The sequence below is a fragment of the Eublepharis macularius genome, chromosome 2, assembly GCF_028583425.1.
Source record: "Eublepharis macularius isolate TG4126 chromosome 2, MPM_Emac_v1.0, whole genome shotgun sequence".
Lineage (NCBI taxonomy): Eukaryota > Metazoa > Chordata > Lepidosauria > Squamata > Eublepharidae > Eublepharis > Eublepharis macularius.
Window position 1 is genome coordinate 166427578 of NC_072791.1, and position 27924 is coordinate 166455501.

The following is a 27924-nucleotide window of genomic DNA, read 5'->3' on the forward strand; positions in this document are numbered from 1 at the left end:
AGTACTTGTACCAAAAACTGAGTTTCATTCTTAGCATTGCTGTCTTAATCTCCAATATTGTATTTTGGACAACTGAGTACCAGACACACAAAGCAATTCTTTGGAGAGATTGTATATGCAAAATACTTTTTCTTGATAAAAACTGATAGCAATATAGGCACAAACTGTTGAAAGTTTTTTTTTGAAATGTTTTTTGAAATGTAAATTGTAAAAAGCCTGGATTTGTTATCATTCTAAAAAGTGCAATGTGTTAATTCCTATTACCAGAAAGCCATCTGTTAAGATAGAAAACCACATTTTAGAAATAATCTGAAATAAACAATTTATCCAAACCCCATTTAAAAAGAACTTCGCAGGGACATTCATTTCAATCATTTTAGGAGTTAAGCAAGTACCTATCCATACAAATATTCTTATATTACCACATCACTACACTGTATGTTCATTTAGAATATTTTATTTACTGTTTAATTATTTCTTGTTAATACTCCAAATCCAGGAACATACAACTAATTTATTTCACAATGCAACATTGGGAAAAAAATCATTTACTTTGCAAACCATTAGGGTAAGGATACCCTTTAAACATGCTTTAAAAGTTTCTCAAAGTCCCAAGTTATGTTAGATTTCAAAATATTCAAAAACATTTAAAATTATTGTAAATTCTGTAAATCAGATTTATAAAAGTTATACAACTGTACATTTCACAACATAGAAAAATTACAAATTTACCAATTTATCTAAATGCATCACATGAATATGCATTAAAAATCCAGTTGTATACCAATGAACATTTTACCCCAAATATTACAATAGCTTTGTCTGGCTGGCCCATACTAATGCAGATCTTTTCTGTTAAATGACTTATTTGACAGAAACATTGTAATTTTTAGAATAATCTACAGCTTTCCAATTTAAACCTCTCTCAGAAAAAGGTGTATCTTCTATTTAATCCAAAACTAATGCAAAAGTTAATACACAAAACTAGAAACCTGGTTTATATAATTAGGTACATCACAGAAACCATCATGGCATAAGCAGTTTCAGTTTATAACTTTGCCAAGCAGGCAGAAGAGAAGTTTATTCTAGCACAAGAGGAATTTTCTAGGCTGCAGGAAAAAAAAGATCTATTTCATATGATGTACACTCAGAATAATTACATGAAATAATGCTCCTTCTGTATCACAGCAAAATTAATATGAAGTTCTATTAGGAACAAAATAAAGGATACTAAATCCTGACACAACAGCCATAATCCAGATTCTAAAGATTTGTCTTTAAAGAAGTTGAGACTAAGACAGATATGAAAACAAGGTTTACTTGATTTAACAGCCATTTTGTCAAGCGAAATAAAAATATAATTTTTTAAACCAAAACCAAAGTTTAACCTTTGGGAATATTTCTTTTGGTAAGTAAGGAGTGTTTATTTACATAGGAGCTACTAATTAGTAAGTAGGGCTTTCCCTTGACAAGAGAAACATGCACCAAGTACTCAGTTAAGCCACTTACAGGGTTGAAGGATAGTCTTCTCAATCACAAACACAGTGGGCATATTCCAAACACCCTCAAAGCTTTGATGCACATGTAGACCCCCCCTGCGTTTATTAATGATTGCTCATCAATCCATGAACAGGGAAACAGAACTGGAAAAGCATCACTGAATGCACATTTCATTCATTGACTCACCCAACAAGAATATAATGGCTGTTATTTGCACTAGATCTTCTCTGCTAAGATGAGCAAAAATGGCAACTTCAGTCGTTTCCTTCTGTTGACTGCTTTGACCCGTCACTCAAAACTGTCTAAGGCAGTAGTAAATGAATGAGATTTTAGCATTAATGTATTAACCAGATCTTTCAAGTTCTATTATTGAGTTTTAAACGAAGGCATAAGTACACTTTATTTTCTATTGACTTACATTTTCCCCCTTCATTCCAAAATCGAGGGGGAGACCAAACAGTTGTCACTGAAACATTTTTGATAGGGATACTTTTAAAAGAAATGCCATGCTAAAAAGCTACAAAAACAGCATTTCAGACACACAACAAGATTTCTTAAAACTTATGAACCCATGACGTAAGAGTCCAATAAGATGTTATGTTCAGATGTGTATCTCACACTTCTTTATAATAAAAACTAACCTTAGTAGTCTGCAGATTTGATGTGAGGTACAGTGGGCCCAAAATGCCTCCCCCCCCCGGAGTTGTTTTTCCCATCAAAATTCCTGGACAAGAAAGATTTTGATCAGGAAAACAGACTATGGGGAAAAAGATATGAAGCATACTTTCCTCATTTTGCTGGTACTCTGTTTCCAATGGCACACTTCTGATGCTGCTTTTCATTAAAATATAAGCCACTGGGATAAGTACTCAGTGAGACATCTAGTTTAGCATTTAAGACAGAATTTTTATCAATAAAAGCACAAGTTATTTGCTGTTTTTCATCATCATTTGATGAAAATGAGTAGTATCTATTAATGCACTACCAAGAACAGCAGCTGGTCATTTGGAAAAGATCTGCTTTAGCAGCAACAAATGCTGATGTCAGCTCTTCCATAACTCAGTGGAGGTTCACTATTCTAGTCTGCAGTTTCTTGAAAGCTTTGGTTTTCATTTTGGCCCTATTTGAACAGAATTCTTGCATTTTTGTTTGCCCAAATGATAATGTAGAACAAGTGGCTACAGTTTAGTCAACTATCAGTCTTAATTACTGGTTGAGTATGCCTTCTTTTCCCACTGCACCTCTTTAGAGCTGGATTCATCTGCAACTCCTGTGAAAGCAACAGAGCCACCCAAATACCAGAAAATGAGCACTGTGATTCCCACTCATGACCTGAGGGTAAATTTCAAATAGTGAAAACAGTCAATAGCAGTGTCTTCAGGGTACAGTGCTTTGGATAGCTGAAGGTGAATACTGGGCAGTGAGCAATAGTCAATCCAGAAAGAAGGCATGGGCTTCTTCTAAGGGGAAGTTGCTCATCTGCAATTGCACAGGGAGGCGAATGAAACCAGTGACAGTTCTGAATGCTCCAAGGATTATGTATGGCTTAAATATCCACTCCTGAGTCATTAGAGGGGCTTGGTAGCAGTAACCGAGGTTCTCACTCCATACAGTTTTATCAGGGAGGAGTCCAATGGCTTTAGCACCAACCAATTCAACTGCAAGCCTTGTTTTCCTTAGCCTGATCTCAAACTTTTTCAGGATTACTTGGAACACAGAAGTGGATTTGTCCTTAAAGGAAACAGGTCTATTTTAAGGAAGAAGATGCTTTAGTAGACTGCTTCTCACAAGCCACATTCACCCTGCTGACCAAATACAACATTAATTTTCACATGGAGATTATAGGCTGTATTCAGATGCCACAAACCTGATTACTCATGATAGACATGAATTAGGTTAAATGTTATTTGTGTGCATTCCTTCCCTCCTTGCTTCACTCAAGAATTGAAGGTAACCTTCAATTAACCAAAATGATTTATGGAGTCTAAAAGCTGTTGAACAAATTGGGGTAAATTTCCTTCCTGGTAATTGGGATTCAACTGTGGCTAAGAATCCTGGTTACCTGGAAGGGATCTAATCCCAGTTTTTCCAGATCCTCTTAGATGCCCTAATCTGAGTTTGATGACCAAAGTTTTCACCTATTGCCATGCCAAGGTCAAGAGGGGGAAAGCTGCAACCATTAACCAGGTTCGTGCCACTCATGATTGCTGAACTTCCATATAGTCTGAAATGTTTACTTGCTTTCTCTCTCTTATTGTCACGATAATCTTAAACCTTAAGATTTTCCGTTGCAATGTAAGTTTTTGGTAAAAAAGAACAGATATATTTGAGATAATATAGCCATCTCTGTGCTTAAGAACTGCCTTAACATTTCATAACGTTCTGGAACTAATGGAGAAAAAGGATAAAAGAAGGAAGAAAGAGCAGCTGTGCAGCTTCCTATTCCACACCCATTTCCCCCCAAAGTTCTTGGTGTTCTGTGGAGTGTCTAAGAAGGTGCTATATTAGCCTCTGAACAGTTCAGATGGATCTGAGAAGCTGTTGCTCTAAGTTTAGCAAGTGGAATGGATTGTCTGAAGAAAACTCTGAATGAACCATCTATTTGGAAGGCGGGGGGGGGGGGAGTCTAAAGACATAACAGAAAATAATTTAAAAATGACAAGTTCATTTCAAGCTGACTTTCAAGGCCTTGGTACAAGATGAGGAAAAACTAATGAAGAATATTAAGAACATAAATACATAGCAAAATTGAGTTACTTTCACATTTCATGGAACAATTGTGTGTCAGTACAGTGTCTAAAAGGTACCTTTTATATGTGGTTTCGTGTGGTTTAAAGGCTCAGAACAATGATCGCATAGGTCTCTCCCCCACACAATCATTACCTTCTTCCCAATCTCAAATTCATTAAATGGCACAGTAAGGAACTGCATGGCTGGTCCTGCCCATATGAGTCTAGTCTTTATGCATTACAGCAGTATTATGGGGTGAAAGAAAACTATAGTAGCTCTCGTACCACTGGTGTAATGAACGGGGGTAGGTGGGTACTTTATTCCTTATATCTAATTACAGTCAATATTTTCCAAACTCCTACACTGAAATGTCACAGATTCATATCCCACTACATTCCCACTCAAAACACCTACATGTAAAAAACATGTAATACACACCTAGCCATCAGTTGATAAAACAATAGTTGTGATATACGTTTCTATATACACATCACCTCAGGGTATGGAAAAATAACAACTATCACTGGTGAGAGTACTGGGTTCACCAACAGCAAGGATCAAATGCTTTCTATTTGCTTTCTGGGAAGGCAGCATGGACTAAGCAACAACAGGACACTGGCAAGTTAGTGAAAATGGAAGGTATTAAACAGAAAGTCAACAGAATTAAAATCTAATGGATACTGGAAAGGAAAGGGGGGATACAGTTCCACAAGACTATTAGAAAGAAACCATTCTTCATGACCCCCAAGAGGTTCTAAAAAACAAACAAACATCTTAAAACTGATCCTTCACAAGCACTGGCAAAGATTTGGTAGGGCAAAAAAGATAATGCAGTGACCTGAGTGAATTGTTGAACTTGAAAGAAAGGAGATTAGGATTGAAAGAAAGTGGAATCATACAGATACTCCTTTACACTCCCAAGGCTGCCTGACATCTGCTTCACATACTAAACTTGAGTGTACAGTTACACCATTCAACAGGACACTTAAAAATGTAACATACACACACTTATCATGTATATGTTCTGCCACATATGTAGTAAGGGGATAGTATGCTTGAAAGCCACGACTAGCTGCAGCCAAATACCCATTTGCTATAAACATGCATCACAGCAGTTACAAGCTACAACAGAGGAACTGGGAATTTAGAGTAGGTAAAGTATGGCAGCCAGCTGGTACATGGTGGACTTGACTGAAGTGGGCAGTGCTGATGGTGGTAACTTGGCCAACATTATTTGGCTAAGGCAATAGAGAGTTTAGTTTCTCTTTGCCCCGCCAGAAGGGGGTATGTTGAGCAAAAACAAGAGGCCGGGTATTGCTCTGTCCCAGCTTAAAGCCCTTATAAAGTGTGCAAGTGCAGCTGTACTTCTACATATTCTTGATGAGCTCATTACCCAGAGTGATCAAGGTCACAGTTGTTATCACAGCACAGCTTGTGAGAGGCTATCCTTTTAAAAAAAAAGATATTACAGACAGACTGAAGGCAGACTGAACCCTCCCTACTTTTAAAAGATATTTAAAGATATTTTTCAAAGATAATTGCCATGAGGAACGTCAAGATTTCTTGCCCAACTGCAGGGATAAAGAGGCAGAAGCTTGTAAGGTTATATTGTCAGACAAGTAGGTGGCAGCATTACAAATGCAATGGAACAACAGTCATTTTAGGCAATAAAGTTAATTGACAGACCCCCACACCCAGGCAGCTCACATATAAGCATGAGCTGGATGCAGCTGGGAGAGGCAAGTACTGGCCAAATCAGTTAACAGCCAGCTGTCTATGCTGTCTTCCGCTAGTGTCTATGAATATACACATTCTATAATGTGCTTGCCCTTGCCCCATTCTGGGCACATGCAGATATTATTTCTGTCTTTTCAGTTCAGAGCTAGGAGGCTAAGCTGAAAGTGAAGAATGCAAAAACCTTTTCTGAAGACCTGTGGCTGTTGCAGTCCAGAAGAGCATTAATTATCAAAGAAATATGCAATAAATGGCTGGACATAAAAAAGACACCCATATGGCCTCCTTTAAAAGCACCACATGAATGTCCCATCACACATTCTGTACTTTGGCTTATGGAGCACTCTTATCATGGTCACTAATTAAGTATAACTTTTGTATAAAATGGTACAATGAGATAAAGTGTTTGAAAAGTATAACAGAGATAGGATTGTAATGTGCCTCAAAAGGGAAACAGCAGAGCGCACCAAGCAGAATGATCAGGAGCTCAGTGAGCACAATGGTGCTTTCTCTGGCAAGAGGGAGTGCGCCCTGTGAAATGAATTAGGAGGGCAATGAAATGAATGAGCATTTCTAGAGGCAAGGTGCATTTTTTGAAAATACACCACTGGACACAGAGGTCAGTAATGAATATATATAGTGTAAATATTGCTTACATTAAAGAGTTACAAAATACTTCTATTTGGGATAGAGTAAGATCTTCCTACCTTAAAACAGTAGACTACCTTGGTCATTTTAAGAAATGGTAAGGTTTTCCTCTCTTTGTTAGTAAACAATGAGCAAAGAAAAATAACTAGCATTTCCTCCCAGATTGTTCTAAAAAGTTTATTTAATCAAACAGTCAGACCACAATCAGTTGTCTGGTTTTATTATAAAAGTGCAATTTTCTAAATAAGTAAACTCTGAAATTAGTTAGGTTTGCTAGCATTCATACTGCATTTAATGGTGCTGTTGAAACATTCTGAACTCTAAATAAACTCATTTTAGGAAAAGACTTCATATAGGACCTGTCTATATCTTGGAAACTGAATATTTTAATTTCTTATTCTTAAAAAAATTCACAAAATAGACATATTTGAACAGTTAATTCAAAGCCATAAAAATCCCCAAGAGACATTTTTCTATGTCACAAATTTAGTTCATGTGTGTGAGAATTTCATTGAAACTGGGCCTTTTTTCAAGAACAAGCATTCAGGAACAGCAACAGAGCACTGGTGTTTGAGGTAAAAAAGTTGTACCTTTAGAATACACACTCTTGTGTGCAACACTGCACTACTTTAAGGCCCCGCTGCAAAAAAAATTTAGTTGTACAGACTATGCAACAAGTTGCTGAAGTAATCATAATGCATCTGTCTCTTTGTAGGATTGTGCCCTGAATTCCAAGGAGCATCAATTTCATCCATACACATAGTCAACAAAGTCTTTTGTGGGACTCCACTAGACTGGCCACTCTGGTTCCAACTGTTAAAGCATCTCAGACAAAAAGCATCTCAGATAAGTTACAACAATGCACATGAACATCTGACATTCAATCAAGCATTAAATAATAATCCCAATTGAAGCTCTGTCCTTACTTTATTACTCATGCCATCAACATAACTAGGCTATAATGGCAATTTTTAGCAAACAAATTAAATGTAAAATAGCAAATATGTTTGGATTTCACAATAGAAGGACATGCTGAAAATGCAACTTCATGGTCTGATGATTTTGTTGAAAAAGTTATCAGTGCCGTAAGATACATCCTTGGTAATTTCCCCATTTTTTATTTTGACTTCTCGGTTTAATACTCTGCATTGCTGATAAACTTCTGAAAGTTTACTTATTTTGAGGTTTGTGCATAGTTCTGAATACCTCCACGAGTTATTCTGCTTTCTTCTGTTCTTCAGCAGGTGAAAGTACTTTTCTTCTCTGATGTAGCATGTGAAAATACAGCTGAGGGAAGACTGAAAACAGAACAAAATTATGTAAACAAAGTGTCAGGATTTTATCTGTCCACAATGCAATGATGTGTTTAAGGCACCTCTCTCACACATACGTCACAACCTCCAAAAGCCAAATATATTAGCTATTGCACCAAAGTGAGTTATTCTTTGGCTTAAAATATGAGCTTTCAAGATTCATAATACCTGCCTTCAATGCTAAGTGACCATTATAGTCGTTTGAGCGGTTCTCCAGTCCAAATGACAACCCAAGCTGGAAAAGCATTTCTCCTACTTCCATGCATCCACCTAGTACACACCACGCATCATGAACAAACACTGTAACACAGTAACATCCCAGATACGAGGAGATGTAGTTTTTCCAAGGTGCCGTCTCTACTAAGGTCGTATCAGCATTTGTTCTAGGCACCAGCAGCCTCTCCTCTGCATCACCATCACCACAAGACCAACAAGTAAAAAGGTGGAAAATCCAGCACTGCCACAGCAATTACAGGTGAATTTCAAACTCAGGAAAAGAACATGCCTGAGCACCATCCTCCAACCTGACTCATAGTGCTGGCCTCTTTTTTTTTTTTTAAATTGAGCCTGAGGAGTTTACTCATCAATAAAACAAATCCTGGAATATCCTTCAGAAAAACAAGCTAGATATTAGATGAGTTACTCTGAGCCTCAGGAACTCTCTTTTATTTCAGGATGAAGAGTACCATAATCTAACCTACAAAATAAGCAGAAAAACCCTAAATTATCAATTCAACCCAAATTTAGTCCAGCAAATAAAGATTTTGCAGAAGAAAAATACTATAATTTAAGTTTGAAAGAACGACTGGCACACTTTATCTATTTAATGAAACACAAGGCCCAGGGATGGTTAGCGAATCCCTGACTGATAATTTTCACTGTTGAAATCCCACTAGCGTTTAATGCTTGGTAATGCAAGGAGACTGAAACAGGATGATACGCAAGTGTTTACAGGCATTCTAAGCTTCTTTTACATACACTGTTAGAACTCATAAAAACAGAAGAAAGCAATTGAGGAATGCACTTACGTGGAATATAGGACATCATAACAAGGATCAAGAATGTATAATAATCAAATGAGAAGTTGTATTTGTTAGGTAAACTAATGGAATATAAGCCGGATTGCCTGACGAAGGGCAGAGCAGCATATATTGTGAGCAACTCGCCTGACACTCCCATTGGATACAGTATGATGAACAATGTATACCTAAAAGAAAACATTTAGACAGGCATTAACAATGAGAGAAACAGGTTGAAATCTGGGTTCTCACAGATAATACCTTACTTAACATGAACTGACTATATTTAATTACTTGATTGACACTGGAGAGTTTTGAATTCTAAGGTAAAATAGTCAACCAAAGCCAAGCTTGCAAGATAAAAACAGCTCCTTTCCAAATGTAACTGAATACTCTGAAAACAACATTTGGTCTCCTTAAAGGGGCTTCTATCTGCCAAGAAAACATGCCGATGTAAAAGTCACAGTCTATAGCTTCTCTCTGAATACTCTTATTATACCAAAAGTAAACAATTTTCATATTAAAAGATACGTTGCCCTACATCTTCTAATTCATTTTGATTACTGTCTTATAAGAAGAGATTTTATATATAACAGTAATTAGCAGAGAGGAAGGAGTGTCAGTTTGCATACCAATACTATTTAGTGAAAACAGGTGTGCTAATGACATCAGGAGCAATTAGGTATGCCCTGAAATAACACAACGATGGATTTTCTCAGGTTACCATGAAAGCCATTTTCATTTATTTGTGTGTGAGCTTAAGATTCGGCACTGTGCCCTAAACATTTGCAAAAAAATTATTAATACAATGCAACTGAGAATTTAACAAGTGTATTAAATTCTCAAATTACACACTCTTGCTTCTAAGAGTTTTTACTTTTAAAAAAGAAGAAAAGGAAAGTATCACTCATTTAAGCGATTGTTGAATGATACTACATTTCATCTGCTAGAGAATGCTAATCACACCTGCAATATATATGATGAGTAGAAGTGCTGAGCGACAACTCACGACTTTGTATTTGCCAACACTCACTTTTGTTACTCAGTACGGATGAGCTCATATATTCCCATGGAGTACCAGCTTGGCAATCAGGAACTGTTGAAATCCAGTTTCCTTACCTGGCCCATTTGATGAGGTAAGGAAGATGGTTTAGTAAGCTGAAGGTATAAAAGGAATAACGTATAATCTCTGTAATCGTCCAAGCAACAACAAAAAGGAGGACGCTATCTTCACTTTGCACCTATTAAAGAAAAATGCAGTTGCTATCATATCCTTTAATTTTTTTAAGTAAATTAATTTTCATCTCAGAAATTAATGTATTTAAAACAGACTACATTATTGAATTCACTGAAAGGAGCTATAAACTGGAATAAGTAGTCTAGTAAAATATCTTCTCTCATATCTGAATATATGACAAAGTAAGCTCCTCTCACATTTCTGTAGCAAGAAGCTGCCAAGAAGACTGCTTCGCTTTGCATGCTCAGAAGTCATGAGAGAGTTTAAAAGAAACATCCCCGACCAGATTCCCAGCTACAGGAAGGACCAGATAAAAGAGCAGGTGTACTTCCATTAGGACAGAATTAAAGTCCTGCTTGCATAAACAATACAGAAGCAGCCTGGGAAAGAACAGTATGGGAATCAAAGAAGCAACAAGCTATCTAATTACTGCTCTCCAAACTGAAATTTAGCAACTCAGTAAGCAAAACTGGTCACTCCAGTCCAAAAAAATCAAACTGGTTTGCAAGATAATGATGACATAATGCATTATTGTAGTTGTATTGTCGAAGACTTTCACAGCCGGAGAACGATGGTTGTTGTGGGTTTTCCGGGCTGTATTGCCGTGGTCTTGGCATTGTAGTTCCTGACGTTTCGCCAGCAGCTGTATTTGCTGGCGAATACAAATTCCAGTGACCTGCTTTGATAGTGCATCCTAGGCACAAAATTCATACTTCTAAAAAATCTAAACTTCAAAAACATGTTTCTGAATTTGTATGAAATGTGGTCTTTTCTACTACTGCTGCTTCTTTGTTCTTCACTGCCAGTATTTTTCAAAAAAATATATGATACAAAGTATAAAGTTGCCAGTTGCCACTATTAATATTAGGCTGACCAGTGACCACCACTGAAGATTTTGGTGTTAATCCAGGAGACAAAATGCATTTCATGTCTGTGAAATGGGATGGGCTTTTATATATGTTATGACTATTGTGATATTTTGGTTCACACACACCATTTGTTTAGATTTACAGCCCATTTGTTTTAAATCTGTAGTTGTGCCCTTTAATATCAGCCATCGCATTATGTGAGAAATGTACATTTTACAGTAACTTAGTGAAACCTCTTGCTCATATAAAGAGTACTGTTCTACATATTAAGTAATTTTTCTCTCTTCTACTAAGGAAAAGCATGCAAGTTAACACACGATACTCAGATACAGTCACTGGAAGCTAGTCAGAGGCAGGCTTTTTATATATGCTTTTTAATTTTCCAAATTCTGGTGGAATTTTTGTTCTCTTGGTGTATCTCTACATGAGCCGTCTGGGCTCGTATTCATCAAGCGTGGGGAGACACAATATTAGCCAGGAGGCATAGTTTTAAAAGATAGAGCCGTTGGAGATCACTCCGGAGGGGACGGATTCTCTCATAGCCCTCTACCACCTCTGGTGTACCGGACTGTCTCCCCTTCCAGAGCCTTTGCCCTGCTGAGTCTCAGTTAATTCGAAGTTTTAACCAGCAAGGGCAGCAGGGCAAAGGCTCTGGAAGGGAAGGCAGTCCGATAACCCAAAAGTGGCAGAGGGCTGTGAGAGAATCCATCACCTTCAGAGCGATCTCCATCGGCTGTCATTTAAAACTATGCTTCCCGGCTAACATTGCATCTTCTGGCACTTGATGAACATGTGCCCAGACGTATCATGTAGAGATAAATTTAGTAATGTTTTTTAATTGGGGCTTATCTGTGATGGAATTATACTTGTTTGTTAGTTCTGGGGGGTGAAAAAATGTATGTATTAGTTGTGAGTAGAAGAGTTAACTGGTAAAGTAAACTAGCCAATTAATTTAATATTGTTGATAAATCAAACTCTTAGCCCATTTGAAATGGTTACCAACTAATTCAAGTCAGATGAACCACTAAAAATAATCTTGGAAGCAAACCCTAGAAGTCTGAATCTTAAACTGATTTTTGAACTGTGCTTTGCAACAACACCATCAGTTTTTGCTTTTCTGCTTCTTCTTCTTTCAACATCACTTGGTTATGTAAATGGGGAGTATCAAGATCTTACAGATGACACAGATGCAGACTATTTGAGCAATCCATAAGATCTTGCTCCTCAATTTTACATCTTGAAAACATCCCAAGGTTCCCAGACTATACACTAGCTGTCCAGACCAACATTGTTGAGTGGAATAATTAACAGTGACCAAAATTAAAACAAGCATCTTTGAGAAAGTTAGCACCATACTGGCATCCAGTGAAAAGATATTTATGAAATGAAGTAGTGTTAAGTTGAAGAAAAGAATTCAGATATTTGTATTCTGACACCCTTAAAGCAGAGCCTGTTTCCTCAACTAAACAAAAAGTAGCCTGTCAAAAATAGTTTTGTGTCAGGAAATGGTGTAGGGCCGTGAAGGTAGAACAACCTCTCCGTCCTTACGCACTCCTCTTTTCTCCCTGTGCCCTCCAGGCTTGAAGAAGTCAAAGGCCTTAACCACTACTCTGGTTCTATGGCTTTACTAGAGATGCCCCAGAGGGACCCCCAACCTTTTTGAACCTGTGGGCACATCTGGAATTCTGACACTGTGGTGCCACAAAACTGCTGCTGCAGGAGCCAGCCACAAAATGGCTGCTACATCTCACCTTCAGTCACACAATGAAGATCCTTGTGCTATGGAAGTAGCTTCTGCCAAAACAATGTTTGTAAAAATCTGCATAGCCAATCAGATCTCCAATGGCCAAACAGAAGCCATGCTTGGCAGAAGTCCCACCTAGCCCCAACCACTTTCTAAAAACACTTGGCAGGCACCAGGAAAGGTGCTGGCAAGCACAATGGTGCCCATGGGCACTATGTTGGGGACACCAGCCCTAATATATTGTCAAATTTGAAGGCATGAGGAACCCAAGCATAATGAACAAGAACCAGTTTATTAAACACTTATTATAGCAATTAAGTAAACAGGAGAAAAGTTATAAAAATGGGGCAGAATTACTGTAAGGCAAAAGTCACAAAGAAAGAAGCTGATCAGAAAAGAATAACGCTCCAAGGTGCAACTGCCTTATTTCATTCTCACTGTATTTCACTATCTGATCTTAATAGGCCAGACTCATCCCACCATGGGAGACGGATCAGCTCCCACCAAAAGCAGCCTCACTGCCGCTTACCCACTTGCTCTGCCCAGGGCCTTATAAGCTCTCTGTTAGACCTCCTTCACAGCGATTGATGCCTGTTTTCCCTCCATTTCCTTCCAGTCCAATCCTAAAGCTTGGAAGGTGTCTGGGAAATGTAGGCCTGCAGGGAAATTGGCAGACAGGCCTGAGGCCTGTGCATGACCAAAAGGCCTACCAGCTGCTCTACTCCCTAACCTCAGTCTTAGGCTTGTGATACTATCCAAGACACATTTTGCCCCTTTTAAAAATAAGTAATGTCAGAAATTATTGGCTATATTACTGTTCCACGGACAGAATTTTCATACCTCTAAGAACTTTCATACCTCTAAGCAAATGATAGTATATTTTGGAGGCCAATAATTCATGGAGTCACCATAAGTCAGAAGCGACTTAACGGCACATACATGAGTCTGCTTGCCGTTGTTATTAGATGAGAACCAAAAACACACAACTCACAGGATACGGAGTTACATTGGCAATATTTTTCTAAATAATTTTATGGGCAATATGACAATTCTAGACTATTTTTCCCTCCCATATTGAAAGCAATGCAGACAGCAAGGATGGTGAACTTCCCTGAGATTGCAACCGCACATACCTATCAAGGAGCGAGCAGGAGTATGAGCATCACCCCTATCCTGCAGCCACTCCATTGGCTACCTATCAGTTACCATACTCAGTTCAAGGTATTGGTTATTACATACAAAGCTCTTCACAGCATTGGTCCAGCATACCCATGGGATCGCCTCCCTCCCTATGTTTGTTCATGTTGCTCATCTGAAAAGGATCTCCTGCAGGTACCACCATGCACATGGATGAAATCAACAGCAGCCCATACACCAGCCTTCTCTGTAGTGGCCCCTACCCTATGGAATGGCCTGCTTGAGGAGGTCAGGAGAACCCCCACTCTCCTAGCTTTCCACAAATGATGCAAAACCAAACTATTCAAAAAGGGTTTTGTATTGTAGGGGGGGGGGTGTCTCAGATGCTTCACTAATAAGTTATGGATTATAGACCTCACCAAATAGCCTTACGTACTATTTATTTTTTTAAATATGTGCTCTTATAAGCTACCTGTGCTTCATGTTATCTAATGTCAGCCCTTATGTTCTGTTTCAGCATTTCTTCAACTCTGAATTGGATTCTTGCTAACTCTATGACTTTATAAACTTGTGTTATCTAACTTATGGCATTGTTTATGGAAATGTCCTTGATATTGACTGTACTAATCTCACACCGTGTCATCCACCTTGAGTCTCAGCGAGAAAGGCAGACTATAAACGACATAAATAAAAATAAATAAAACAAATAAGGAGAAGAAAGGCCACAACATGCAAACCACTAACGACCTGACCATCCCAGATAAAAGGGCAAGCAGATTATTGGAACATTCCTGAACCATCCCATGCAATTTCCATTTACAATTAGATACTAGGCTTCAGAAAGCCAAAAGAAACAAATTAATGTAAAACAACTAGTTAGATCCATCAGAAATCTGTTCAAGCATAATACAACATTAAATTTCATATTAAAGAGCCTGGAAAGCATAAAGGATTTAACAGAAAGATCAAGCACACTATTCATGCACCCATACAACATTTCTTACAAAATCCATAACAGCAGTACTTGCTCTGGGAGCTCAGGTTTGCAGATAACCCTTCAGAAAGAGAAAGCAAGACAGTTTCGTAACACTGAGATATTAGTACCCTCAGACAAAAGAATGCTTGTATCCTCATTAACTATATTTTTAACTGGGCCTTCAGTAACTGTCACTGCAAGGTTAATTCTTACTATTTTTATTGCCAATATGCTGAAATTATTTTCCAACAATATAATTTAAATTACATGACTACTACTACTACTACTAGAATATTACATTTTAGTTTGACACAAATATATTGCTAGTTTGGCGAATGAAGATTTTTATCTAGCAATATTGGACTTCCTTTGAGCCAACAGGGGTTACAACCTGCTACTTGGTACAACAGCACATAGTACTTGGAGACAGATACAGCAGAAATGTATCAACATTTTTTTTAAAAAAGCTTTTAAATAGTTTCTTCTTTAGCTATATATAACACAGGCCAATTAAAATGGGTTCTTTTGATTTGTAGCCCCTTCCCCAAAAGAAAATTGCTGAAATTGAACTCAACAATATGATCGCTTGATTTCAGAAAGTCTGACAAACTGCATTTCAGAGACACTAAAGGACTGTGTGAAAAATGGATATCAGAAAAGAAGTAAGCACCTTAAAGCTGCTGTGACTCCAGAGTACAGAGAGATTATTGAGTATAAATTAGTTTATATGAGTTCTCTTTGAATGTCTAGCTTGTTCAATGTTCTGTCATGAGTCTTTTGATTTCACGAAGGGGTGTTGGCCCACTGGGCTCTTTCCACTTATAATGCAAATGTGCATGATGGCATGAAAGAGCTGAGGGTTACCTGATGCCACAAAAATATTCCATGTGGAAATGCTGCAGACAGTGAATCTAATAAAAATGAGCAAATAATTTATGGGTGACATCAAAAAAACTTGATATTTCTCTTTCTTTATACTTACCTCTTTTACACTATGCGTTATGGCCCATGTCAGAAAGACTCTAGACATCACCTGGAAAGCAGTCAGGACAACAGAAGATGGAACAATCCCTGAAAGATATTAGCATTTAGTACACATTTCATTCATAGAAGTTCTGCTATAAATTATATGATGTAGAAACAGATAGTTTTCTGACAAGTTTTATGCCAGTGGCAATTATTGTTTTTTTAATGACACATTTTAAAAATGGTCAATTTGCCTAAAACTTCCTCTGGCAGTTACTTAAATGCCCAAGGCTTCAAAACTTTGCAAAGTACAGAACAAAATGAATCCCTGCTATCAAAACAATTCTAATACTGCTCTTAATTATGATCTCCTGCAGGCCAATAATTTCTACACACTGTACCGAACGTTTCTTTCGCTACTAAAGTTATAACAAAACAACACGAAAGGTTCAAGATACAGAATTTAAACTAGATTAACTTTGCAATCCTAAACAGAGTTACTCCAGTCTAAGCCCTCTGAAATTCAGCTTAGACTGGAGTAACTCTGTTTAGGAGTGCGCTGTAAATGTAAATTAAAAAGATGAATGTGTAAGTACCTTCTCAGGGAAAGAGACCACAGTTGTGTGGTTGTATTATAAAGCAGGTAACTTTATTCTAACACTTTCACATAGAAAAACAACAGAAGCATGGGAACATCTGATGACTAATATTTTTCAAATATGTGTTTTGTAGAATTGTGAAAAAATGCAGATGAATATATTTAATTATCTTAAATGGCTATGAGAGACAATTGCTTTGCCTGGAGTTTTGCTTTTAATTCCAAATTTTTCACTTGTGGCTAGCGATGGAGGACATTTGAGCATAATGTTGCATACTTGGTGAGCAGTACTAGATTAAAGGTTAAGAACGACTAATCCCCATATTTGAAAGATGAGAAGGAGCTCTGCTGTAGGTAAGTATTGTAGTGTATATGCCTACTCTCTGCTTGTAGCTTGTATTCTGACTTAAACTGCAGCATTGTGTTGCAGTGGGATGAGTGGAGTGACTAACACACACACTTTTAAAAAGAGAAAGAAATGGGAGAACAAATACGAACAAAAGGAACAAATGAACACTGATTTCAAAGTTTTTAAAGACAGAAAAGGGCCATTGAAAACCTTATTGTTCCATGACATAAGCAAAGTCCAACTTTCTGTAAACCTCTAGCTCAAAACCTGCATTACTTCAAATACTGTATCAATAGACTGCTGGTCATTTCACAAACATCTGGGGTGAAAGTAGTTGGCTGCTCATTTTGTTACAAAATAACCCAAAATATTGGTTTCATTTGTTAGCTGATTTTCTCCTTAATGTCTCTTCCCACAACCACTAGAGATTTTTTTTTATCAGACTGTCATTTTTTGTATTTGAAACTTACGCTGACTATTTTAGAAGAACAGAAGATCAAGACTTTGGAGACAGTTGTGGAGGATGGGAAATAGAAGACGGCTTTCAAGCTTCTTGAAATAAGCCTGGTTTGGTAGCCTTGAATGATGTTCAGAGAAAATCAACCCTCTTTCAAAATCCAAAAATAAAAGGTTTGGAGGAAACACTCTGGCTCAATCTCTTTCTGGATATTAAGGAAGACCAGGGGTTATCTCACCTCAAGGTAAGTGAAAACATCACCTCCTTGCAATGTGGACATAGTATGGGGAAATGGGGGAGCCATGATCGATGAGACCGGAAATATTCATCCATAAAAATGGGACCAAGAGTGGCCAAGCAGTGTGAATCTAGCAATAGATAAAGCTTTATATTTCTGTAATTCTTTATAAATTAAATTGAAGAGATTAGCCGAATCCTCTAAAACATCTAAGACGGAATTCCAAAACTTACCTATTGCACAGTGCAAAATCTAGAATAAAAAGAACATTTGAATCAGCAAAACCCAAAGCTCCAAGTAATAACACTTTACTACATCATCAACATTTATTATTAGGAATCATTTAGGATTAGGAATAGAGTTTCTGACATAGCATTATTACATGTCATTTGTATTACATGTGGCTATCCCACTTACAGTGAGTTTTTCCCTCATTGTGTAGCCAACTTTCAGGATTATGTGTTGATTTCAACGCACCTAGAAGAGAGCAACTCTGTGTAGAATTGCACTGTTAAAGTATTATCAATTAATTTAATTTCTCCTGGAATGGCCCTATGAGGCAGATCTGAAAAAAGCCTTAAGCTTATACAAACTAACACAACCACTACAAGGAAAGTGAATGATGGGAGAGGGAGATCATATACAAATGACTCTTGGAGGCAGTAAGCCTGGGTCCTAATTTGCCCCAGTGAACTACTCTGAATCACTAAGGAACCAAGACTCAGAGATTTAATTGAAACAAGGATGTGCTCCTCACTGATTCAGCATCTCCTTTAAAGAAGAGCTTTCCTCGCAGAGTGAAAACAAATCTAATATTCAAATAACCACAGAATCTTCCGAATGGTCACTCATTTCTTTCCACAGTAATAGAAGGAAGGAGAGACCACTTAAGCCAGAGGTCAGTATACAATCTCCTCCCATGGATAACGTGAGTAGAGGATGCAAAATAATGTCTAAACGTGCCTATTATGTTGATTTGATAAATGCATTAGCAGAGATCTGTAGTATCATTTGTTTAACTTTATCTAGAAAGGTACAGTTTGAAGAGTCTCTAGATTGAAACATTCACCATTCATGCATGGCATTATTAAACATTTCTAGGATTAAAATCAGACCATAACATAATGTTTCTGGTGGGAAATTTTTGCAGATGGTACTTCAGAAAAAGCACTAACTGGCAAATCCTAATTTTACTGTGTAATCTGTCCAAATGTTATCATGATTCATACATCACTTCTGATAGAATAGTCTTAGGTGGCATAGGATATTGTACTCTTGTTGTATTATAGCAATCATTCACAGGTTGATTCTCCAGTGTGAACAATCCAATCTACTTGCAAACAACTACTATTGTCCAACAACAGCCCAATATCTAGTCATGTGTGGATGTAGTCTTCTTTAACCTGCACCTACATCTCCAAAAGTGACAATATTTAATAGAATACCGCAGGAACTAATTAATGATTGAAGTGTAAATGAAAAGCCACTATCAAGGGCTACTGCTCAGAAAGGTGTCTTTGTGACGCTTTAAAAACTCGACCTACCTCAAGCAAAGCTCCAGTTTGGAAGAACTTCAATGGCTTTTCTATTGAATAGTAAAGATTATGGTAGCTACCCGTGGCAAGATATGCTCTTACTAAACCAACTGCTATAACAAGCCATCTAGAAAAAAAGAAGAGAGAGACCATGAAATGTCATGTTGACAACAGCTATTAAGAAACAATTCATTTAATATCATCTTCTGACCATGGTGTTTTCCAGATTGGGATGGATTTCTGTGGTTTCCCTGTTATTATTGCAGCAGCAAGAAAAGGGTTTCCACATGAGAGTTTCCCCATATTTTCCCTGCCCCAGGCTCTGTGGTGTGATTCTCCTAGCCCATGCCATCAAAGGCCTTTTGATGCCATTTTGACTTGAATTGTATTGTAATTCTTCATTGTATTTTTGTGGTGGAACCAACAAGTTGAGGGTCTTCTTTTCAAATCGCAGCACTGCTACAAATTATGACGGACCCCCCCCTTCACTCCCCCACAGTGAGGCAGATTTTCCCACCAAAATTCAGTTTCCCTGCTTTGACTGAGCAGCCCCAAGTAGCAAGTTAATTTTTGTGGTTTGAAAGTCTGTTTGTCCCACCCCAATATGCAGACATAATTTTGGCTTTTTAGTCCAGCCCAGGAACTTGATGGGGAGAAGCAGGAGCCCTCTTCCTTTCTGTGGGGAATGGAACTGGAGTCTATATAACATTCAAAAAGAAAATAACTTTCTTTAACAGGCAGAGATTGCGTAAGTGTAGACAGGTGATGAAAGTACTGAGATAAAATTTTGCTGGTAGTACACTTAACTGACAAAACACTTTTCTTTAAGCTTATTTTCATATATTCTTGGTTCTTACCAGTAAGAGGTGTTTTATTTAGTAATTTAGTTACAGAAACAACGTTTCTTCACAGAATTTGCTATGACACCTCAGATTTCCAGGAATTAGTTAATAAGGGGTCCTCCTCAGAGTCAAACCTCCTTTTGAAACTTCGCAGAAATTCTTCTTCTCCTAAGGAGATATAATCCTTATTCTTTTGCTTGAAAGGGAGTCCAACCTACTATACAATCACTTCTGCCAAACACATGGTGTCTGTGTCAAGCAGGCTTCAGCTTCTGCAGACACTTATACTAAGAATTCTTAAATAGAATTCTTCTTCAGGACAGTGATTTTACAGTTAAGGCAAAAGTTTCCTCTTCCCTCATATACCTCCAGAGGGGAACCTGTCTGACCTTCCCTGTCAGATTCACTCACCAATCCTCACTGAACAATCCTATCAGAAAACCAACTCTCAGCCCATCAGCTGGGTTCTAACTGACCAATCAGAGAGGAGGGAGCAGCCTGTCACTCAAGCTCTCTATTCCAAGCAAGAGTTAACCCTTTCCTCCCAGATTTCTGACTGCTGCACTTAGGAAACCTGCTTTCTTGTGTAGTTTGTCACATAAGCCTTTAAAATATCTTTAGGATTTAATAAGAGTGATTGATTGGTTACATTTATATCCCACCCTCCCTGCAAATATAAGACTTTATAAAAGACTATAATAAGACTAAGATATACATAGAGGTTTCCTGAGGTGATGAATATATTTGCATGTCATTGTATATGCTTCTTTCCCTATATGCATATCATTATTAATACACAATTTTAAGGAGGTAGTAAACACACGTCTATGAATAATGTGACATTAAATAATAGCTTTTGGGGAGATGAATGGACACTATACCATATATCAATTTTTGTGCATGTTACAATGGAGACCATCGGTGAAAGTAACAATAAATGGAATAGATTAAATATTCACTTCCTGAGCTGCTTAGGAAGGACCTCACAAAAGGACCTTTAAAACAAATTACTCAGCATTTTACTTCTCTTTTTGCAAGTATCTGTAACCAAAGGGAAAAGTTAATTGCTGACTAAAGAACAACCAATACCATCAACTTTGTACAATATTATTTGCTATGTGACCGGCTATGACAGACTGCACTTAACAGCATGTTTCCAAAGTACAGCAAAATCAGGCAGCTGGGAGGGGAAGGGTTAACTATTCCCTAGAATTGAGAGCTTGAGTGAAAGGCTGCTCTCTCTTCTCTGATTGGTCAGTATTAAGGTAGTCAGTTGGTTTCTGACAAGATTTTGGAGTTATTGAGTCGGACAAGCAAGTCAGACAGGTTCACTTTAGCATGAAAGAAGACGACTCCTTTGCCTTAACTGTAGTAATACTGTCCTGAGGAAGAATTCTATCTAAGAATTCAAAGTCTATGTATCAGCATAAGCTGAAGTACGCTTTACACAGACAACAGAGAACTGGGAGTGTGTTTTCATGAGAGTAACTAGGTAGTGGGTTGAGACTCCCTTTTAGGCCAAAATAAGAAGGGTTATATCTTTGGAGGAGGAGAAGATTAATTCCTGCCCATTTTCTAAGGGGGGGGGGTTGCTTCTAAGGAGAACCCCAGGTCTGTTGTGAAAGGAAAACGGTTTTAGCCTAACTCCATGAAATCTGAAACATCATAGGAAACCTTCTGAAGAAACATTGTTGCAGTAACTAAATTACTAAGTAACACACCTCTCACTGTTGAGAACCAAGAATATATAAAAAAAATTCAAGGATGATATTTTGCTTGTTACAAGAAATGTATTTTGTATACCAACAAAATTTTACCTCTACATTTCCATCCCCTGACTACTCTTACTCAATCCATGCCTGTTAAATAAAGTTGTTATTTCATTTTGAATGTTATACAGTCTCTAGTGCCATTTCCAACAAAAAGGAAGAGGGCTCCTGCTTTTCCCCATCAAATTTCTTGGCTAGGCTAAAAAGCCAAAATTGTATCTGCCTGTCAGTGTGGACTTTCAAAACTACAAACATTAACACACTACTTGTGGCTGCGCAGTCAAAGCAGGGAAATTGAATTTTGGTGGGAAAATCTACCCCACAGAGGGGAGAGTGAAGTGGTAGCCATCACAGCTGCATATTACACTAACCTGTGACCACCGACACAATGGGTTTGAACGTAAGAAGCAGACAAGTCTTCTCACGCAGGTTTCTCTCTACCACAGTAGTTAAGATTTTTTTAAAAAATCAGGATCAAAAGTCACAGAGAGTTGGCCAATATTTCTCAGGGTCAAAAGGAACAATGATCACATATAAACCATTACAACTGCGCCAGCAATAAAGGAACAATTTCAAAATGCTTTGAGAGACAGCAGATTGCAAAGATCCACACTAACGGTATTCAGTGAATAAAATAAGTTATAAAGAGATTAAAGGTAGAGTCCCCTGTGCAAGAACCAAGTCATTACTGACCCATGGGGGGACACTGCATCACAAAGTTTTTTTGGCAGACTTTTTGTTATGCCATTGCCTTCCCCAGTCATCTACAGTTCACCCCCAGGAAACTGGGTACTCATTTTATCGGCCTTGGAAGGCTGAGTCAACCTGGAGCCAGCTACCTGAACCCAGTTTCTGCCAGGATCAAACTCAGGTCGTGAGCAGAGCTTGGGCTGCATTAGTCCAGCTTACCACTCTGCACCACAGGGCTATAAAGAGATTACGTTTTGATTATACAGTAAGGCCTCCTCAGATTTAAAGGCATCACATGTTATTTCATGACACTACAAAGGTACTTAGGCTATTTCAGGCACTTTTAATGTCCCATTCTAAAGAAGCCAAGGCTCACATGACTGATTAAATTGGGAAAGATTTTGCAGCAGCACTGGCTGGTTGAAAGTATACAAGGAGAGGCCAGCAACATCTAGCTAGACTTTATGTATATTGCACTGGATCTGCAACATATAGTCTTACCTAATTTGCTATGCAATAGCAATAATAATAACAGCAAAGTTTACAATAATTCACAATAGAAGAGGTCTTATGACTTTGGGAAGCTGCCAAACAACTTTGTAATTTTCTTCAAGAACATGCATTATTTTCTCCCTGAATTTTAAAAATTTAAGTTTATCCTCCATTAAACACAAAGGTGACAGACTAACAAATGTGGAGGTTATGATATTCGTTTTAACCTGAACTGGAGCTGACTTAAACCAAGCAAACTTTCAAAGCTTAAGCTAGTTAAGGTAGCATTTTTATAAAAATCAAGGGCTGTGTTGTAAGAAAAGGTTCCAAGAGATGCCTTGGTAAAGGGATAGCGTCTGTGGACTATTCTACTGTGTACTGTCTGTTGATGTCGACATGCTCCTGCAAGGTAGTTTCTGCATCATTAAATAACTTATATTCAAATACTTATGCTTTCTTTCAGCTTTGTTTCATTTCTGTATTCAGATTTATGCCTGTTTTCAAATTTCTGCAAACTCATACCCATTGTACTTGTTCATTGAATGTCCTAGCTATTGATCATATTGACTTGCACTGTGTAATCTGCCTTGGGTCTCAGTGAGAAAGGTAGACTATAAAAAGGGGGAACCTAGTACTGGGCGTGGGGGAGGGGCTTCTGAGCACTCTCTTCCAAGAAGCTCCCCAAACCTGGAAGCGGCCCTGCTTCCATACCCCACTTGTGAGTTACATGGAATTTTTTTATTTGGAGTTGATTTCCAGTACCCTTTGGAGAAAAGGGTACTGGAAAAGATGAGCCCTTGATCGCTGACAGAAAAGTTCTCTTTTTGTAACATCTCCATATAGCTGGGGGGCGGGACAATGCAAAATAGACCTAGGCAAGCCCTAAACTCTAAGACAGGGATAGAATCAAGCTAGTAATGGTGCTGAACAGTGTATCTAATATTTCTAAAATATTCATTTTGCAATCAATATCTTTAGAATGAAGCCAAGCAATTATACACATGCCACCACTCCATTTTAAACTGCTGATTAAAAAAAAAATGGCAATCTGTTTGAGAAGGGCACATCATGCCACATACACGTTGAAGAGATTTTTCCAAATTTAAAAAATCCTATAAGCCACTCTGGCAATAAAGAAACACTCACTCTGCCTTTGCTATGTTTAAAACTTTACTCATTTGCCACATCCCCGGACACTTATATTCACTGTATTGGCACTTGAATAGAAGGCTGCTAAAATCTGAAACAATGCCTCAGACCACCAATGTTGATATTAAACATGTACACTAGTGGCCAAAATTGTGGAAACCTTTTGGGAAAAGTGTATTTTTGAGGTTTGATGGCTCATGACACCACTTTTTTTTGGAGTAATTCCATAAAATTATATATCAATGGAAAGATAATTTAATCAAGAATGTAATGCAATAACTTTTATGAAAGAATTTTTTTAGAACAGTAGTTATAAAGAAGAAAATTGAAACACACAGGAAAAAATGAGTTATACAACAATTCTCACCATGTCAGTTAATACTTAGTTGGGTAACCTTTTGCTTTAATTATGGCCTTACAACGCCTTCCCATGGAGTGAACCAAGTTTTTTTAGTTCTGCAGCTGTTATAATGTGAAACCACGATTGAGTTATTGCTTCTATCAATTGCGGTTTATTGCTGGGTTGCTTCTCACTAGCCAGTTTCTTTAGTCTGCTCCATAGATTTTCGATGGGGTTAAGGTCTGGGCTATTCCCAGGCCATTCCCACAGTGGAATATGATTATCTTGAAACCACTTTTTGCACACAGCAGCAACATGACATGGAGCTGAATCTTGTTGAAATATAAATGCTTCATTATCTTGGAAAAGATCACGTGTGGAAGGCTTCAGTTTGGGCTCAAGTATTTCATTTATGTATTTTGGGGCATTTATATTGCCATTTATCACGCAAATTCTGCCCACACCTTTTGATGTCATACAATCCCATATCATAACACTAACTGGGTGTTTCATGGTAGGTGTAATGCAATCAGGATGCAAATCTTCTCCAATTCTTCTTCTCACATATTTTATGCCATCACTACCAAACAGGGAGATTTTGGTCTCATCACTCCAAATAACACTGTTCCATTGTTCCACTATCCAGTTAACATGGGTTTTAGCCCCGTTTAATCTTTTCAACCTTTGTTTGAGAGATAACAATGGTTTTTTTCGTGGAATTCTAGCATTAAGACCAAATTCCTCCAGCCTGCGCCGAACAGTCTTTGCACTCAACTTCACACTGAATTGCGCCATTTTGTTCAGTATACACCTCGATGATTTTCTTCTGTCACCTAGGCTAAGTCTCTCAATTCTTCTATCATTCCTTGCTTGTGGGCTCCTTTTCCTGCCTTTACCAGTCTAGTTTTGTAGTGACTGAGTTGCCTTATACCTCTTAGTTTCCACCAATTTTTCTTCTAATTTCTTCATAACTGTAGCCTTGTTCACTTAATAGTACTATTTAACATCGCTTTCTGGGTGACCAGTCAACTCTTTGTGCCATTTCTTTAATTGTCTTACGTTGAATGGCTACATTCAAATGAAGGAAAGCTACTTCATATTAACCTAAGCAAGTTGTGCTTCCTTTTCCTGGTTATTTGGCTATAACATTTGATAGAATACAGATAATTGAACAAACTTTGTTGCATTACATTCTTGATTAAATTATTTTTGCATTGATATATAATTTTATGGTATTACTCCAAAAAAAGTGGTGTTATGAGCCATCAAAACTCAAAAATGCGCTTTTCCCAAAAGGTTTCCACAATTTTGGCCACTAGTGTACATAAACAGATGTATTTGACAATGCCAAAGTTGAACTTCTATCATTTCTTTTCCTTCCACTGCCCATGAGTTGCAGCATAGTGTTATATCTTTCCATTCAAATAGTTGCCATGTTAGAGCACCTATTTTCCTGACCCAGTTAATCCACTCACAACAACACAAGCCACAGCAGGTTTAAATGAAGCAATCAGAAAACCAAACCTATGATGCTCCACCCATAACTAGCTTAGCTTAATTAATAAATGGTCTTTGTATTCATTAGAGATTAGATCTGAATTCTACGTAATTCCATTTCACTCTGTACTTCTGGCATTTTATGATTCCTTGTCACTACAAGACATCAAAGGACGCAGCTGCTATTCAGAGGCCAAGAACAGAAGATGAACTGCCTTGCGGGATCCAGCAGGCTGCCTGCAACCAATGATGGCAAAAGACCACAAAGGTAGCCAGCCTGGGCCAAGCCTTGTCCCCCCACTCCCTCCTCCCCATCCCCACTACGAAGAAGAAAAAGAAATAGAAAGAAATAGAAACAGAAGCGGGAGGGAGAGACAGGCAGAAGCCGCACAGCCATTATACATGATATGGAGGAGGAGAGGGGAAAGAGGAATTGCCTTCCCAGTAGGGTTGCCACATCCAGGTTCCCGGAAATTTTAAGGGTGGAGGATGGGGAGAGAGGCGTTTGGAGAGGCATCACAGTGGAGTATAATGCCATAAAGCCCACCCCCCCAAAGCAGCCATTTTCTCCAGGGGAACTGACCTCTGTGGCCTGGAGATCCGTTGTGATTCCTGGAGATCTCCAGGCCCACCCGGAGGATGGCAACCTTACTTCGCAGCCATATTCCAGCAACGGAGAAAAGCCTCGCCAGGTAGAAAAGTCCTTCCCCCAATATCCCCGCACCGGTTGCTTACCCGGCAGTCATAACTACATTGTAGATGACCAGGTAGGCCGTGGCCAGAGCGCCAGGCCCTTTCCGCCGCCGGGAGCTCGCCTGCTGCTGGTGGCTGCCAGCCCCGTAGCCGTTATCTGCCCGACGGCTGCTGCTGCTGCTGCTGCTAGAGGAGGCCGCCATGGTACTTCTCTGCCTTCCCGACAAGCGCGAGCAGCCGAAGATCTCTGCCTCCTTCTTCCGGAGGTGCCGCGCTAACAAAAGGGCGAGACGAAGCGAGGCGGGACTGGCAGAGCCCCGCCTGCAACGACGCGCGCTGCTAAGAGGACGAGGAGGCTGTTCCGCTGCCGACAGCTGAGCGGTTTCTCGCCCTCAGCAAACGGGAAGCTTCTGAGGGTTGGGAGGCCGTGTGCCCGCATGGAACCTCACACGAGCCTATTCATTCTGCCCATCATTCCAACCACCTGGAGGAAAAAAATATCCTGCCCCTTTAATAGAGGCTTAATGTGCGGAAATAGGCTAAGCTTTTCCCGGTATAAGTAATATCGCCTGGTAAATAACATAGAATTAAGTCTACATTAAAGGGTCAGGGCATTTTTTCCACAGGTAGTTATCGAATGAACTTAGGGCTGTCAGTATTGTCCTTATTCCGTTCTGCATGACAGAGTGATTAGCACATGGAATTCACTGCCACTGGAGGGGGTGGCAGCTTCAAGCATAGCTTTAAGAGGGGATTGGATAAACATAGGGAGCAGAGGTCCATCAGTGGCTATTAGATGGAACTCTCTGTCTAGGGCAGTGATGCTCTGTATGCTTGGTGTTTGAGGGGGCAATCAGTGGGAGGGCTTCTAGTGTCCCTTCCCCACTGGCAGACCTCCTGAGGACACCTGGTTTTTGGCCACTGTGTGACAGAGAGTGTTGGACTGGATGGGCCATTGGCCTGATCCAAAATGGCTTCTCTTATGTTCTTAAGCTGACAACCCTGTGAGGTAGGTTAGGCTGTGAGAGTATGATTGGTCACCCAATAAGATGCCCCGTGCATGTTAATGCAACAACCTTTATATTCTGCAATTAAAAATACATGTTATTAAATGGAAAACCAATCAAAATAACTTAGCATAGGGTGCAGATTTTAGTTATGACAAACTCTTGCGCTGATTGTTAAAAACAAAGAGTGGAGGAGAATCATTCAGGCCATGATGTTCTTTATTGACTTGTCTTCTGTTGGGTTCAAAGACTGCAAGAGGTATAGATGGTATCCCATTGTATTTGTGCCATTCTGGGAATTGTAGACATTTTTGCTGCTATATGATAGAGCAGCAAAAATAAAAAACGAGAGTTAATCATATATGTTTCTGATACCAAACTACCAGGTCCTTTTA

At 38.6% G+C, this 27924-nt stretch overlaps 1 protein-coding gene across 1 annotated transcript; it reads right to left on the reverse strand.

The window, feature by feature from the left end:
* Positions 1-441: 441 nt before the first annotated feature.
* On the reverse strand, positions 442-26812 carry HACD2 (3-hydroxyacyl-CoA dehydratase 2). The gene is made up of 7 exons (XM_054970731.1): positions 26565-26812; positions 19060-19177; positions 17749-17767; positions 15890-15978; positions 10064-10185; positions 8954-9132; positions 442-7910 (listed from the first exon to the last, which is right to left on the reverse strand). The coding sequence occupies exons 1-7, from the start codon at positions 26723-26725 to the stop codon at positions 7828-7830; spliced, it is 771 nt and encodes a 256-aa protein (XP_054826706.1). The 5' UTR covers positions 26726-26812; the 3' UTR covers positions 442-7827.
* Positions 26813-27924: the final 1112 nt, after the last annotated feature.